The sequence below is a fragment of the Rhododendron vialii genome, chromosome 5a, assembly GCF_030253575.1.
Source record: "Rhododendron vialii isolate Sample 1 chromosome 5a, ASM3025357v1".
NCBI classification, from domain to species: Eukaryota; Viridiplantae; Streptophyta; class Magnoliopsida; order Ericales; family Ericaceae; genus Rhododendron; species Rhododendron vialii.
The window spans coordinates 41,823,924-41,837,178 of record NC_080561.1 but is presented as its reverse complement, the minus strand read 5'-3'; the positions used below and the strand labels follow the sequence as shown (position 1 = coordinate 41,837,178).

At 38.6% G+C, this 13,255-nt stretch overlaps 1 protein-coding gene across 3 annotated transcripts; it reads right to left on the bottom strand.

Annotated features, from left to right (window-relative positions):
- Positions 1 to 1,923: 1,923 nt before the first annotated feature.
- On the bottom strand, positions 1,924 to 11,721 carry LOC131326082 (F-box/kelch-repeat protein At3g06240-like). Of its 3 annotated transcripts, none has more exons than XM_058358676.1 (3): positions 11,447 to 11,678; positions 4,115 to 5,494; positions 1,924 to 2,263 (listed from the first exon to the last, which is right to left on the bottom strand). In XM_058358676.1, the coding sequence occupies exons 1-3, from the start codon at positions 11,588 to 11,590 to the stop codon at positions 2,192 to 2,194; spliced, it is 1,596 nt and encodes a 531-aa protein (XP_058214659.1). In that variant the 5' UTR covers positions 11,591 to 11,678; the 3' UTR covers positions 1,924 to 2,191. The 3 variants fall into 3 exon arrangements, with proteins under 3 accessions (XP_058214659.1, XP_058214660.1, XP_058214661.1); XM_058358677.1 differs by lacking the exon at positions 11,447 to 11,678 and adding an exon at positions 5,594 to 5,859; XM_058358678.1 differs by lacking the exons at positions 1,924 to 2,263; positions 4,115 to 5,494 and adding exons at positions 8,792 to 9,162; positions 9,930 to 11,353 and having other exon boundaries at positions 11,447 to 11,721.
- Positions 11,722 to 13,255: the final 1,534 nt, after the last annotated feature.

The window sequence follows — 13,255 nt, the reverse complement described above, 5'->3', positions numbered from 1 at the left end:
TCTAAATTTTAATCCGTTTGAATGGGTGGGAAGATTTTATTTTTCTGATCATTTAATTCTAAAGGGTCATAATTAAATTTTGACTATAGGGCTCTTGTTGATTAGCCCTAAGAAGTCGTAGAACCAAATATTTTTTAGGGCTAACTAACGAGAGCCCTAAACCAAAAATTAATTATGACCCTTTAGGATAAAATGATTAGAGAAATAGGATCTTCGTACTGGTTCAAACGGATTGAAAATTGGAGTACTTAATTTTTTTAACCATATTTTTTAATATATAAACTGCAGGTTGAAAAATTAAATATTTCAAATTTCAATCTGTTCGAACCAGTGGAAAGATTTTAGTTTTTTGATCATCTTATCCTAAATGGTCATAATTAAATTTTGACTATTGGGCTCTCGTTGGTTAGCCCTAAGAGATTTGATTCTACGACTTTATTAGGACTAATCAACGAGAGCCCTATAGTCAAATTTTAATTATGACCCTTTAGAATTAAATGATCAGAAAAATAAAATCTTCCTACCCATTCAAACGGATTGAAATTTAAAACACTTAATTTTTTTTGCTTTTGCTCAAGAAATGGGTATCTTGGGTTGGGAAGGGGGATTAGGAGGGGTACAATCGTCCGAAAATAGAGGGGGTTTAGGAGGAATTCCACAATAACAGGTCAAACCCTACCCATGGCTAACAGCCTAACACCCCCTCAGGGAGTATTAGGAGGTGTAGTGGAAGAGTGCCGAAAGAGAATACCCCTCTAAATTAACTTGCCAAATGGGGTCTTGGAGTGGGACCTAGGTACTAAGAGGAGGTATATCACAACACCCTTTCACAACACCCCATCTAAACAGGCCCTAAGCTTCATACCGCATAGGAAATAAGAGCTGCCATATTTTAAGGGTTTATGGCATGCAGTTCTTGTTTTTTTTTTTTTTTTTTCCAGACTCAAACGCATTATCGTGTAGGCATTCTTTTAAAACTAGTAATCATCCCGACTTTTAGCTTGCCAATTTTCTTTCTGTGCCACATCCAATGGTGATGATTCTTATTATTTTGTGAATTGCATTATACCTTGATCATTGTTGACTATATTATCACGTCTTGGAAATGCATTATATCTTGATCATTGTTGACTATATTATCATGTCTTGGAAATGCATTATATCTTGATCATTGTTGACTATATTATCACTATATCTTGATCATTGTTGACTATATTATCATGTCTTGGAAATGCATTATATCTTGATCATTGTTGACTATATTATCAGGTCTTGAAAATGCTATACAGACAAAAAAATAAATTCAATACATCACTATGCGACATGCTTGTGTTTTGTCGTTTGATTATTGAAGCTCTGATCCCCTTAACTTATGTGCGAAATCATCAATGGATAGGAAAATATAGGATATCTCGTGCAATTTGACTGCTGAACTGTTCACAAATTCATTAAATTCCAAACCAAACCACCACACTGATAAAATTAACCGAATTCGCAAGTCCGACCCAACAATCAGTCCTGCTATCGCCAAATCTCTCTTGATAACGCAGTTTGGATTTTCCGAATATTCAAGTGAAAATCTCTTTCATGGAGTTGTGCTTGAACCCTAGGTATAAACTTGGAGCTGTAGTATGTATAGGCTTAGCACAAATAGAACTGTTTTTCGAATTCTATTTGTCCAAAACGATGTTCTTTTTAAAGATAATAATAGGTAGCTTCATAAGAGGGCAAAACGATGTCTGTTTGCCGCACTATTCCTATCGCTTCCCTTAGAAAGATTTAAAAAACTGTAACAAAAATAGTAGAGATGTTATCAAAATCTTTCGGAAGAAATTTGAAAAACAGCATTTCCCACTTTCTTTATGAAAGCAGAGTAATCTTCCGAACACTTAAAGCTACATATTTGGTGATGACAATACTACGTATTAATGCTATCCTCGTTACTTCCCAAGGTGAATAACAGAACAGTCGTGGAATAACAAACAACCATACCACAATACAACAAAGTAGCTAATAGTCAAGAGAAATGAAACTAAAGTTACAAAAATACACATTAAAAATAAATAAATTAACAAGCTTCTGTTGAAATCATGCCCGTAAGTGCCATCAAAAGGGCGAGATGAAGCGATGAAGTGCACATCCAGATAGAACGTGGTTCCCCGGTAAACTGTTGAGTACTGCTACACAGAGTTTAATAACAAGGATCATAATAAGGATCATAATAAGGATCAGAGTCAGAGCTTTGATGTTCCTTCGCTATCAACTGCAAAATAAATTCATACTATAAGTGTATGTAATCTAATGCCTCTAAAAACATGAGTAATAGCCCATTAATTCATGTAAAGAGTAGTACCAAGAACTAGAAAGCTGGAACTCAAACATTAATTCAACAATAATCGTTATCATTTAAATGGATGAGGGCAATGCAACTGCAAATCTTTCAAATACAATGGGGCTGTAGTCATCAAATTCGAAGTTGAAGGAAGATCACTACTAAACAAGTTGAGATGAATGGCATCAACAAATAGGTGGTTGAGGCTTTCCTCCTTCCCGGAACACGGTGAGCAAAGGGAAGAAATTGAGGTTAATCTGGTAGATAAAGAACAGAGGGTTGTGTATGGTTCACTTGAATGGAATTTCATTCCTTCATTTGGTTCGTTAAAAGAAAATGACAGAATGCACGAATAGAATCTTCATTTACTATTTTAGCTGGTTGAGCCTTCCCACCTTTCTAGGACACAGTGTGTAAAGGTAACAAATTGAGGCTAATCTGGTGGATAAAGAACTTAAGGTTGTGTTGGGTTCACTAGAATGGAACGTTTAATCTGCACTTTGGTTTGTTAAGAGAAAATGACAGAATGCACATTGCAAATGGAATCATCATTCACCAATTTAGGTGAATGGCCCTTTAGCAAGCCAAGAAATGACGCTACGGTTACTTTCCTAAATCGTTCTAGTCATCCAGACACTGCCTTCTCACTGAAAGCATTAAGCAATAAGACTTCAATTTCTCAAGAAGTTAAATTCCATAAATAAAACACTAGATGTAATGTCCAACAGGTCGCCAAACCTAATAACGACGAGGCAGCAAGTTCTCTTCATGTGAATACTTGTATCCAGACTTATTAGTTCAGTGCACCACTAATGAAAGCCCCAAAGGTTTTGGCAGGCTTTGCAAGATTGGCAATGAGATAGAGAGGATTGAGGCTAGGGATGCAAAAAACAGTGCCGAACCAAAAAAGAAACCTTAATTCCAGCCAATGAAAGAAGGAAAGTGTTGGAACTATGGCTCATATGTTAATATGAAAAGATACTAAGAAGTTCTAAAAAGAGGTCAAATGCCGGAGCGTAGCGGAGCGGAACGAGTGGAGCGAAGCGCAACGAGAGGGTTAGGATAGAGTAAGTATAAATACTCTACACTGTAAACCCTGTTTTAGACGTTGATAATAAGAAACGATAGCTGCTCTCACACCCGTGGACGTACCCAGTTTTGGGGAACCACGTATATTATGTGTTGATTTCTCTATTGTTTGATACTCATATATCGTGTGTGTGTGTGTTCGGTCCTACAAAGAGAGATAGGTCACATTGGTTCTTTCCAAGCAAGTCCAAAGGAGAAGATGGATACTGAGTGGAGATTCTGATATTGTCACCGCCAAGTGCAAATTAAAGGTTCTTACCAGGAACTCATTATGTCCAAACCTACGCGTATGACACCCATCTATAAGGAGTATCAGACACGTTTTAGGAGTATCATATAAGTACATGCCAATGAGTATCCAAGGAGTATTCATAACCTACATGGACATGACACGGATATGAAACCAATCTATAAGTACTCATGCAATAATGCTTCATAGGTTAGACTCCAACCATAATGATTGCGCCCAAGCCACTTGTGTATGATCAAGAACATAATTTTATTTCAACATACATCACTAAACAAATCCAAACATATAACTCAACATACATAACATAAGTATCAAAAAGGGATATGTGGATTTGCTTGCAACCTCCAAAAACCTTTAAATATAGACGCTCACATGACACACGATTCATAAAATTATTAATCTACAAAAAAAGGGACAGAGTCATTTCTATGTTGGAAATATACCTGATAACTCTTCGAACTATCACCTAAAGAAGCTTCACAATGTCTCCAAATCCGTCCTCCATGGTTAGGAGAGACGAGGGTCTCGATGTAGTTGCCTCCGACAGTATATTCAGTTGGAATGCCACAAACCACCTTGTCCCTCAGTGTTTCATTTTTTGGATTGTACACTATTAATTTTTCTCGTCCAGGTTGTATCATTGCTCCGCTAACTTTTTCTACCATTCTCAATACAAATTCCTCTTCTGCTGCCAAATACAACACATCCTCTAGAGACATCCCGTGAGCAATCGTAAATTTGGTCCATGACTCGCTTACCCCGTACTTCATCATCATCCAAACATCAATTTGCCCGCCTTTATAGGGCGAAACAACCAAACAGAGACAACTCCGAGCGACCACCTTGAAGTCAAACCCAAGCGTATAAATGTCGTACGAAGTAAACAAAGTAGGTAGGTGCACTTCCCTGAAAATCTCATCCCACAAATCAAAAGCAACAACAACTATAGAACCATTAGTCCTCCGGCAAAGCCAATGTATACGCTCATTAAAGCAAACCCCATGACCATGTCCCACAGGGTCATAACGTGGATCTTGAATTCTCCTCCAAACATCAGTTTTCAGTGAATAGACAGCCGCATTAGTAACATATTCAGGGCCATTAGAATAAGTAATATCACGGTAAAGGAGAATCACAACCTTGTAATCATCCGTAGACGAGTCATAACCCAATCCATTAACAAAAAAGTGCATATCGTCATAACAACAGAGGTTAACCAAAGGGGAATCGGGCAGTTCCTTCCATTCTCTAGTGAACGGATTCAACAAGAAGAGGTCGTAATTGATACCTTCGTCAGAAATCAGAACCAAGCCGTTGCAAGAGCCCCAACTGCAGACCTGGTTGTAGGGGTCTCGGACGGAGACCCCAAAATCGAGCTTTTCCGCGGTCAGGTTCACGGCAGAAAAATCGACAGAGTAGAGGTCGCGGGGGAGGTCGCAGGAGCTGGAAATGAGGAGGGTTTTTTGGGGTTTGTTTGGAGTGTTATTGGTTATGTGAAGGTGGATTTTGGCGAAATTGGGAGAAGAGATTAGGGAATTCCACGAGGGAGAGACGCACTTGAATCGGCAGAGATACTTCACCGGTAGAAGAGAGAGTACGTGGTCGATGATCTCCGGTGGAAGGTTTCTCCAGACGGAACGGTCCATGACGGTCCCACTGTCGGACACGATGGTCTTCATCTTCTTGTTTTTGTCTGAACTCTGCCATTGTTCAACAGTCCTCAAAGCATTTGTTTTTGTCTGAACGCTAATTGGCCCCAAATCACTCCTTGCTTGCCCAATAGAAGGCTCATACCAGCAAAAGAACCCACAACCGTTTCCTGTCTATGAAGGGGAAAAAAAAAACACAATAACATCAAGTTAGGGTTTCGGCTTGAACGAACAACAGCTAACATCAAGCCTTTGTTTTTGTCTGCAACTCACCAGATACTTGGCACACCCGAAGAACCTTCTACCTGGGTTTTTTGGTGTTCTAGATTTTATCAATGGTGCTGGTTCTCCGCAGAAACAGATGATCACAAAATCGGGATCATCTCTGCAATCGTCACTCGAAATGCTTCCTTCCATCCACAGACAGGGAGTACCGTGAGAGCAGAGAGAGGGAGGGAGAGTTGCAGACAAGTTGATCACAGAGAGAGAGAGCGCGCGTGCGGGACAGAATGGGATAGAGAGAGAGAGAGAGAGAGAGAGAGAGACAGAGAGATCAGTGTTTTTTTTTTTTAATGTTCAAATTCAAAAGTGCTACACACAACGGTTGTGTAAAATCCAACACATAACCAATCTCTAGCCGTCCGTTGGAAGAGTTTTTTTAAAATCTAAACCGTTCAAATACATTTAGACGGTCAGAATTACACACATAACCAACACAACAGTTGTGCAAATAGCATTTTTGGTTCAAATTTCTATTACTCCAATTTTGGGCAACAAATTATGCCGTCATCAGGGGCGGATCCGGTCAAGTTTCCCACCAACTAGTTTCGTCCATTTTTTGAATCGTGCCCCAGATTTGTTCAGATAATTTCTTCTAAAAAAATATTCAAAACACCCTGATCAACTTTAAAATGGCCCAGATAAAAAAAATGGACGAACCAAGTCGGGATCTGACCCCATTAACTCATTGTTTATATGAAACAAGTTTTGAATCTCATCTACTCTCTTTATTTCTAAATAAAGGTCTGGCGTCAAACTTAAACCTTTAAAAAGATATATTTTTCCTATAAAAAAATCAAATTTGTTTTACAAAGTCAATAGTTATCAATGAGTTAAACAGTTGGGTTTTTTTTTTTTTTACAAAAAATGCACATATCCCATTTCTTTCTATTGGACATGTAAAGTAGGAGAGAAAAGACTACACTGAAGAGAGGGAGAAATTGCCGATCAAAAAAAAAAAGAGAGAGGGAGAAATTATTGGACGCATGCGGAGAGGAAACATGAAAATGAGCTGTTTTCTTTCTATCAGCGTATGGGTACCATGCATGCGTTCCACGTGGTACTCTCAGTACACAAAAATTTCTCCAATTTCTTGGACCAGACGAATAGGGAATTTTCCCAAGTCCTCCATATTATATTAGTGGTTGAGCCTAAACAAGATGTTCACAGAGCTGTTCAATCTCACGCATCTATTTCGGTTTTCGACGGTCTAGATTTTAATAAAAATTTTCCGGAAAAAAAGTTTTTCAAAAAAGTTTCATTAAAATCTAGACGTCCAAAACACTTTTGGACAGGTCGCGATTCACTTCCGTTAACTTGTCTTTACGGAAAGTTCCGTGGAGAAGTTTTTCTGTTATAGTTATCCTTGTTACTCCCTCCGTCCCTTTTTTTGTATCCAATATTCCATTTTGGGCTGTCCCTTAATAAGTGTCTATTTTGTAAAGTTAGGAGGTAAAAGTTGATGTATTGTCTATTTTGTCCCTAAAAATAGATTTTATTTTGAAAAGTTAGTGAGTAAAAGTATAATGATGATAGATAAGTAAGGAAAGTGAAGGAAAAAGTTGATGTGAAAGATGTAATGATAATGTCTTTTTAATAAGTTGAAGTTACGAAGCAGGACACTTAAAAAGAAATGGAGAGAGTACTTTCCAAGGGGATTAACAGAACAGTCATGGAATAACAAACAACACTACCACCACAAAACAAAGAAGCTCCTAGCCAAGAAATGAAAATAAAGTTACAATAATACACATTTTAAAATAAAATAAAATAAAATAAAAGCTTCAGTAGAAATCAAGCCCCATAAGTGCCTTCAACAGGGCTAGGACATGAATTGCTGAAGAGCATCTCTAGATAGACCATGGCTCCTTGCATGGTAAACTGTTGAGTACTGCTACACAGAGTTTAATTTACAGGATTAGACCTTGGATGTTCCTTCCCTATCAACTGCAAAATAAATTCAAACTATCAGTGTACGTATTCTATGCTACTAAAAACACGAGTAATAGACCATTAGACGGTGAAAGAAATGGCTAGAAGCCCTGTACGTCGTGAGTAGTAGCAAGTAGTAGAAAGCTGAAACTATCAGTTTGTCTTTGGTTCATTTGAATGGAATTTCATACCTTCATTTGGTTCGTCAAAAGAAAATGACATAATGCACATTACGAATGGAATCATCATTCCCTATTTACCTGGTTGAGCCTTCCCACCTGTCTCAGACACAGTGCATAAAGGTAGGAAATTGAGGCTAACCTGATAGATAAAGAACTTAAGGTTGTGTTGGTTTCACTAGAATGGAACGTTCAATCCATCATTTGGTTTGTCAAAAGAAAATAATAGAATGCACATTACCAATGGAACCATCGTTCAATTTAGATGAATGGCCTTTCCATTTGCAAGCCAAGGAATGACGATACCATAACTTTGCTAAATCATTATGAACATCCGCCTTCTCCCAGCAAAAATTAATACCACTTCCACCTCTCCACCATAAGACTACAATTTCTCAAGAAGTTATAAATTCCATAAATACAACCCTAGATGTAATGTCCAACGGGTTGCCGAACCTACGGACAAAGAGGCAGCGAGTTCTCTTCATGCGCCCTAGCAACTTGAGTATGCTTCGTATGTTATACATCATTAACCAAAATTCTATACGGAGTATTACTCAACTAAAATAAGTATTAGAAAGGGATATGTGGATTTGCTTGCAACCTCCAAAAACCTTTAAATATAGACGCTCACGTAATACACGATTCATACAATTATTAATATAAAAAAAACAGGAGGGGGGGGGGGGGGGGGGGGGGGGGGGGGGGGGGGCAGAGTCATTTCTATGTTGGAAATATACCTGATAACACTTCAAACTTTCACCTAAAGAAGCTTCATAGTGTCTCCAAGTCCGTCCCCCATGATTAGGAGAGACGAGGGTCTTGATGTAGTTGTGCTTGAAGCCTAGGTATAAACTTAGAGCTGCAGTCTGTTTAGGCTAGCACACATAGAACTGTTTTTCAAACCATTTGTCCAAAACGGTGTTACTTTTTAAAGATAAAAATAGGCAGCTTCAAAAGAGGGCAAAACGATGTCTTCTTGCAGGCCTACTCCTGTCGCTTTCCTTAGAAAGATTAAAAAAATTGAAATTAAAATAATAGAGCAACTAAATGTTACTATCAAAATATTCGTGAAGAAATTTGAAAAATAGCATTTCCCACTTTCTTTGTGAAAGCAGAGTAATCTTCCGAGCTTCACAATTTGGGGATGACAATACTACATATTAAAGCTATCCACGTTACTTCCCAAAGGTTAATAACAGAACAGTCGTGGAATACCACACAACAAAAAAGCAGCTTCTAGCCAATATATGAAACTAAAGTCACAAGAACACAGATTAACAAAAAAGAAGTTTCAGTTGAAATCAAGCCCCAAAAGAGTGCCGTCAAAAGGGTGAGAAGAAGGGCTGAAGAGCACATCTAGATAGAACATGGTTCCCCGGTGAACTGTCATGTACTGTTACACAGCGTTCAATTTGCAGGATTAGAGATTGGACGTTCCTTCGCTATCAACTGCAAAATAAATTCATACTATCAGTCTATGTAATCCAATGCCCAATGTTCTAAAAGCAGCTAGGCGCTAGTCGGGTGGTTGGTTACCTTCGAGCGATTAATCAGTGCGTATTAATTAGTAATCGCTGATTAATTCCTAGTTTTAGAACACTTCTAAGGCCTCTAAAAACATGAGTAATAGCCCATTAGACGGCGAAGGACAAGGCTAGAAGCCTCGTAGGTAATGTGGAAGAGTAGTAGCAAGACCTAGAAAGCAGGAACTCGAAGATTAATTCAACTATTATTATTATCATAACTATCATTTAAATGGATGAGGGCAATGCAGCAACAAATCTTTCAAATACAATGGGGCTGTAGTCATCAAATTCGAGGTTGAAGGAAGATCCATAAGGAGTATCGGATACGTTTAAGGAGTATCATATAGGTACGTGCCAATGAGTATCCAATGAGTATTCGTAACCTATATGGACATGACACGGATATGAAACCCATCTATAAGTACCCATGCAATCATGCTTTATAGGTTAGACTCCAACCATTATGAATGGGCCCTAGCAACTTGTGTATGATAAGGACATAATTTTAATTCAACATACATCACTAACCAAAATTCTATATAACTCAACATACATAAGTATCAAAAACGGATATGTGGATTTGCTTGCAACATCCAAAAACCTTTAAATATAGACACTCACATGATACACGATTCATACAATTATTAATCTACAAAAAAGGGACAGGTCATTTCTATGTTAGAAATATACCTGATAACTCTTCAAACTTTCACCTAAAGAAGCTTCATATTGTCTCCAAATCTGTCCTCCACCGCTCCACGATTAGGGGAGACGAGGGTCTCGATGTAGTTGCCTCCAACTGTATATTTAGTAGGAATGCCACAAACCATGATGTCCCTCAGTGTTTTGTTTTTTGGACTGTATACTACTAGTTTCTCTCGAACCGGTTGTATCTTTTCTCCGATATCTTCTATCATTCTCAATACAAATTCCTCTTCTACTGCCAAATACAACACATCCCCTAGAGGCATCCCGTGATTAGCAATCGTAAATTTGGTCCACGACTCTCTTACCCCGTACTTCATCATCATCCAAACATCAATTTCGCCGCCTTCATAGCGCGAAACAACCAAACAAAGACAACTCGCAAGAACCACCCTAAAGTGATACAAACACCTATAATAATTATCAAACGAAGCAGGCAGGTGCACTTCCCTGAAAATCTCATCCGACAAATCAAAAGAAACAACAACTTTAGAACCATTGGTCCTCCGGCAAAGCCAATGCAGACGCTCATTAAAGCAAACCCCATGAAGATGTTCCATAGGGTTATAACGTAAATCTTGAAATCTCCTCCAACCATCAGTTTTCAGCGAATAGACAGCCACACGAGTACTATTAGAAATGCCATTATAATCAATAACCTCACGGGAATGGAGCATGACAACCTTGTAATCATCGGTAGACGAATCATAACCCACTCCATTCACAATAAAGTGGATATCGTCAAGAGAACATAGGTCAAGCACATGGGAATCGGGCAGTTCCTTACATTCTGTAGTGAATGGATTGAACAAGAAGAGGTTGTAATTAACACCTCCATCGGGAACTAGAATCCCATCCTCGCAAACTTCAGCCAACCCTTCATCGGAAACCAGAACCAAACCGTTGCAAGAGCCCCAACCACGGACCCGGTTGGTGCGGTCTCGGACGGGGAGCGCAAAATCGAGCTTTTCTGCGGTCGGGTTTGCAGCGGCAAAATCGACGGAGTAGAGGTCGCGGGAGAGGGCCCGGGAGCTGGAAATGAGGAGGGTCTTTTGGGGTTTGTTCGGGGTGTTATTGGTTATGTGAAGGTGGGTTTTGGCGAAATGGGGGGAAGAGATTAGGGAATCCCACGAGGGAGAGACGCACTTGAATCGGCAGAGACACTTCACCGGTAGGAGAGAGAGTACGCGGCCGATGATCTCCGGCGGAAGGTTTCTCCAGACGGAACGGTCCATGATGGTCGCACTGTCAGACGTAATGGTAGTTGTTTTCCTCTTCTTCGAACTCTCACACTGTTCAACAGCCCTCAAAGCCTTCGTTTTTGTCTGAGCCCTCATTGGCCCTAAATCACTCCTTGCTTGCCCAATAGAAGGCTCATACCAGCAAAAGAACCCACAAGCCTTTCTTGTCTATGAAAAAAAAAAAACACAATAACATCAAATTAGGGTTTCAGCTTGAACGAACCACAACAACATTAAGTTAGGCTCGTACCAGAACCTCACCTCATAGTTTGGACACCCGAAGAACCTTCGACCTGGGTTGGTTCGTGTTGTAGATTTTCTCAACGTTGCTGGTTCTCCACAGAAACAGAAGATCCCAAAATCGGGATCATCTCTGCCATTGTCACTCGAAATGCTTCCTTCCATCCACAGAGAGGGAGTACCGAGAGAGCAGAGAGAGGAAGAGTTGCAGAGGAGTTGATCAGAGAAGAAGAGAGAGAGAGAGTGTACCGAAGGTTTTCTTTTTTAAGGAGTATTACGATACGAAAACTGGCTCCGGAGTGCTGCAGTGCAACCCGTGTACTGAATATATGGGATTGTACATAGTCATTGATCTCATCAATTAATGATTTAGATCAAAAATCAATTATGTCCGGTTATAATTAAAAATTATATCTCAATTATTTATTATAAAGATCGATAATCCGTGTGCGCCTTATAGGGTGTCTTTTAAGATTTTGCACTACAGGTTAATTTTTTATCTGAACCGTTAATTGATGAAATCAACAGTTGTGTGCCGCCCTACACATACATTACACGGGGTTGCACTACAGCCCCCGGATCCTTGCTGTGCCTAGTGAACAAGTTATGGCGTTTTGAAAAGTTTTTTTTAACGACCAAAGTTTACGCATCGAATATTTATTTAGAGACGGGGAGAATATTATTTATTAGTAAGTGAATTTTAAAATTTTTAACAACTTTCTCTCAACAAAATTAAATTTTTTTCAAACTTATTGATTAGTAAAAATAACTTAACATTTTTCAATTGCCAACGGAAAAGCACCCTTAATCAATTTTTTGCAAATTGATTCTTTTATTCTTTCCCCGCCTAATATTAAGTAATGGTTTTATTGTGTATATTCGCTTTCCTTACGTATAAATCCTAACTCTGTCCCCGTATGCAACTCACCTGATACTTCATACACCTGAAAAAACTTCGACTGGGTTGTTTTGTGTTGTAGATTTTCCTAATGGTGCTGCTTCTCCGCTGAAACAGAAGAGCCCAAAATCTTGAGATCATCTCTGCCATCGTCACTCGACATGCATGTTTCCTTCCACCCAGAGAGGGAGCACCGAGAGAGCAGAGAGAGGGAGATCAAAGACGGAGAGTTGCAGACGAGTTGATGAGAGAGAGAGAGAGAGAGAGAGAGAATGGATTGACATGCATGACATCTCATAGATACAGTATCTTAGATGTCATTGATATTTTTTCTCTACATCGCATAGATGTCACTAACATCCCTATTATCATCATTAACAGAAAATCCTGTGAAAATTAATTGAATTTTCTTTGTGGTGGCATGGACACTTTATTCTTTTTTTACTCATTTATCTTGTGTCAAATCATTTTCAAAAAGGAGAGAAAAGAGTTGAAGGTGATTTAATTAATTAATTTTGAGAGATCTATTGAACATTATTGTCTAAACTAAACCTTAATATATCAAGGCTCCACCTGGTTTCAAATCCTTTCCTCTCTCTTTTTTCCTTTTCTTTTTTGTCCAAAATCAAAACGAATCTGTTTGAGTTTAAATTAAGGGTTTGACTTCTTAGGCCCCGTTCTATAAACCTTCTCAAAAAATAAACAGCTTATTTCATATTTTTAAACTCAAAAATAATGTAAATGAAAAATAATTTTTCAATTTTTTTTGCATCGTATAAAAGATCTCAATGAGATCTTTCAAACAAAATCCATAGTGTATATTTTTATATTTCAATAAGCCCCCCAATTTTAAGTTTGAAATTGTCTTCTTAAAAAATAAGAATTTTTTTTGAATTCTGGAACCCACCCTTAAGATACTGGTATGATAGAAG

Coding starts and splice junctions, on each gene's coding strand:
- LOC131326082 (XM_058358676.1), bottom strand. CDS start 11,590: ATGGAAGGAAGCATTTCGAGTGACAATGGCAGAGATGATCCCGATTTT. Junction 5,495..11,446: donor TCGGGTGTCCAAACTATGAG/GTGAGGTTCTGG, acceptor TCCCCTTCATAG/ACAGGAAACGGTTGTGGGTT. Junction 2,264..4,114: donor ATAGTTCGAAGAGTTATCAG/GTATATTTCCAA, acceptor TTTATTTTGCAG/TTGATAGCGAAGGAACATCA.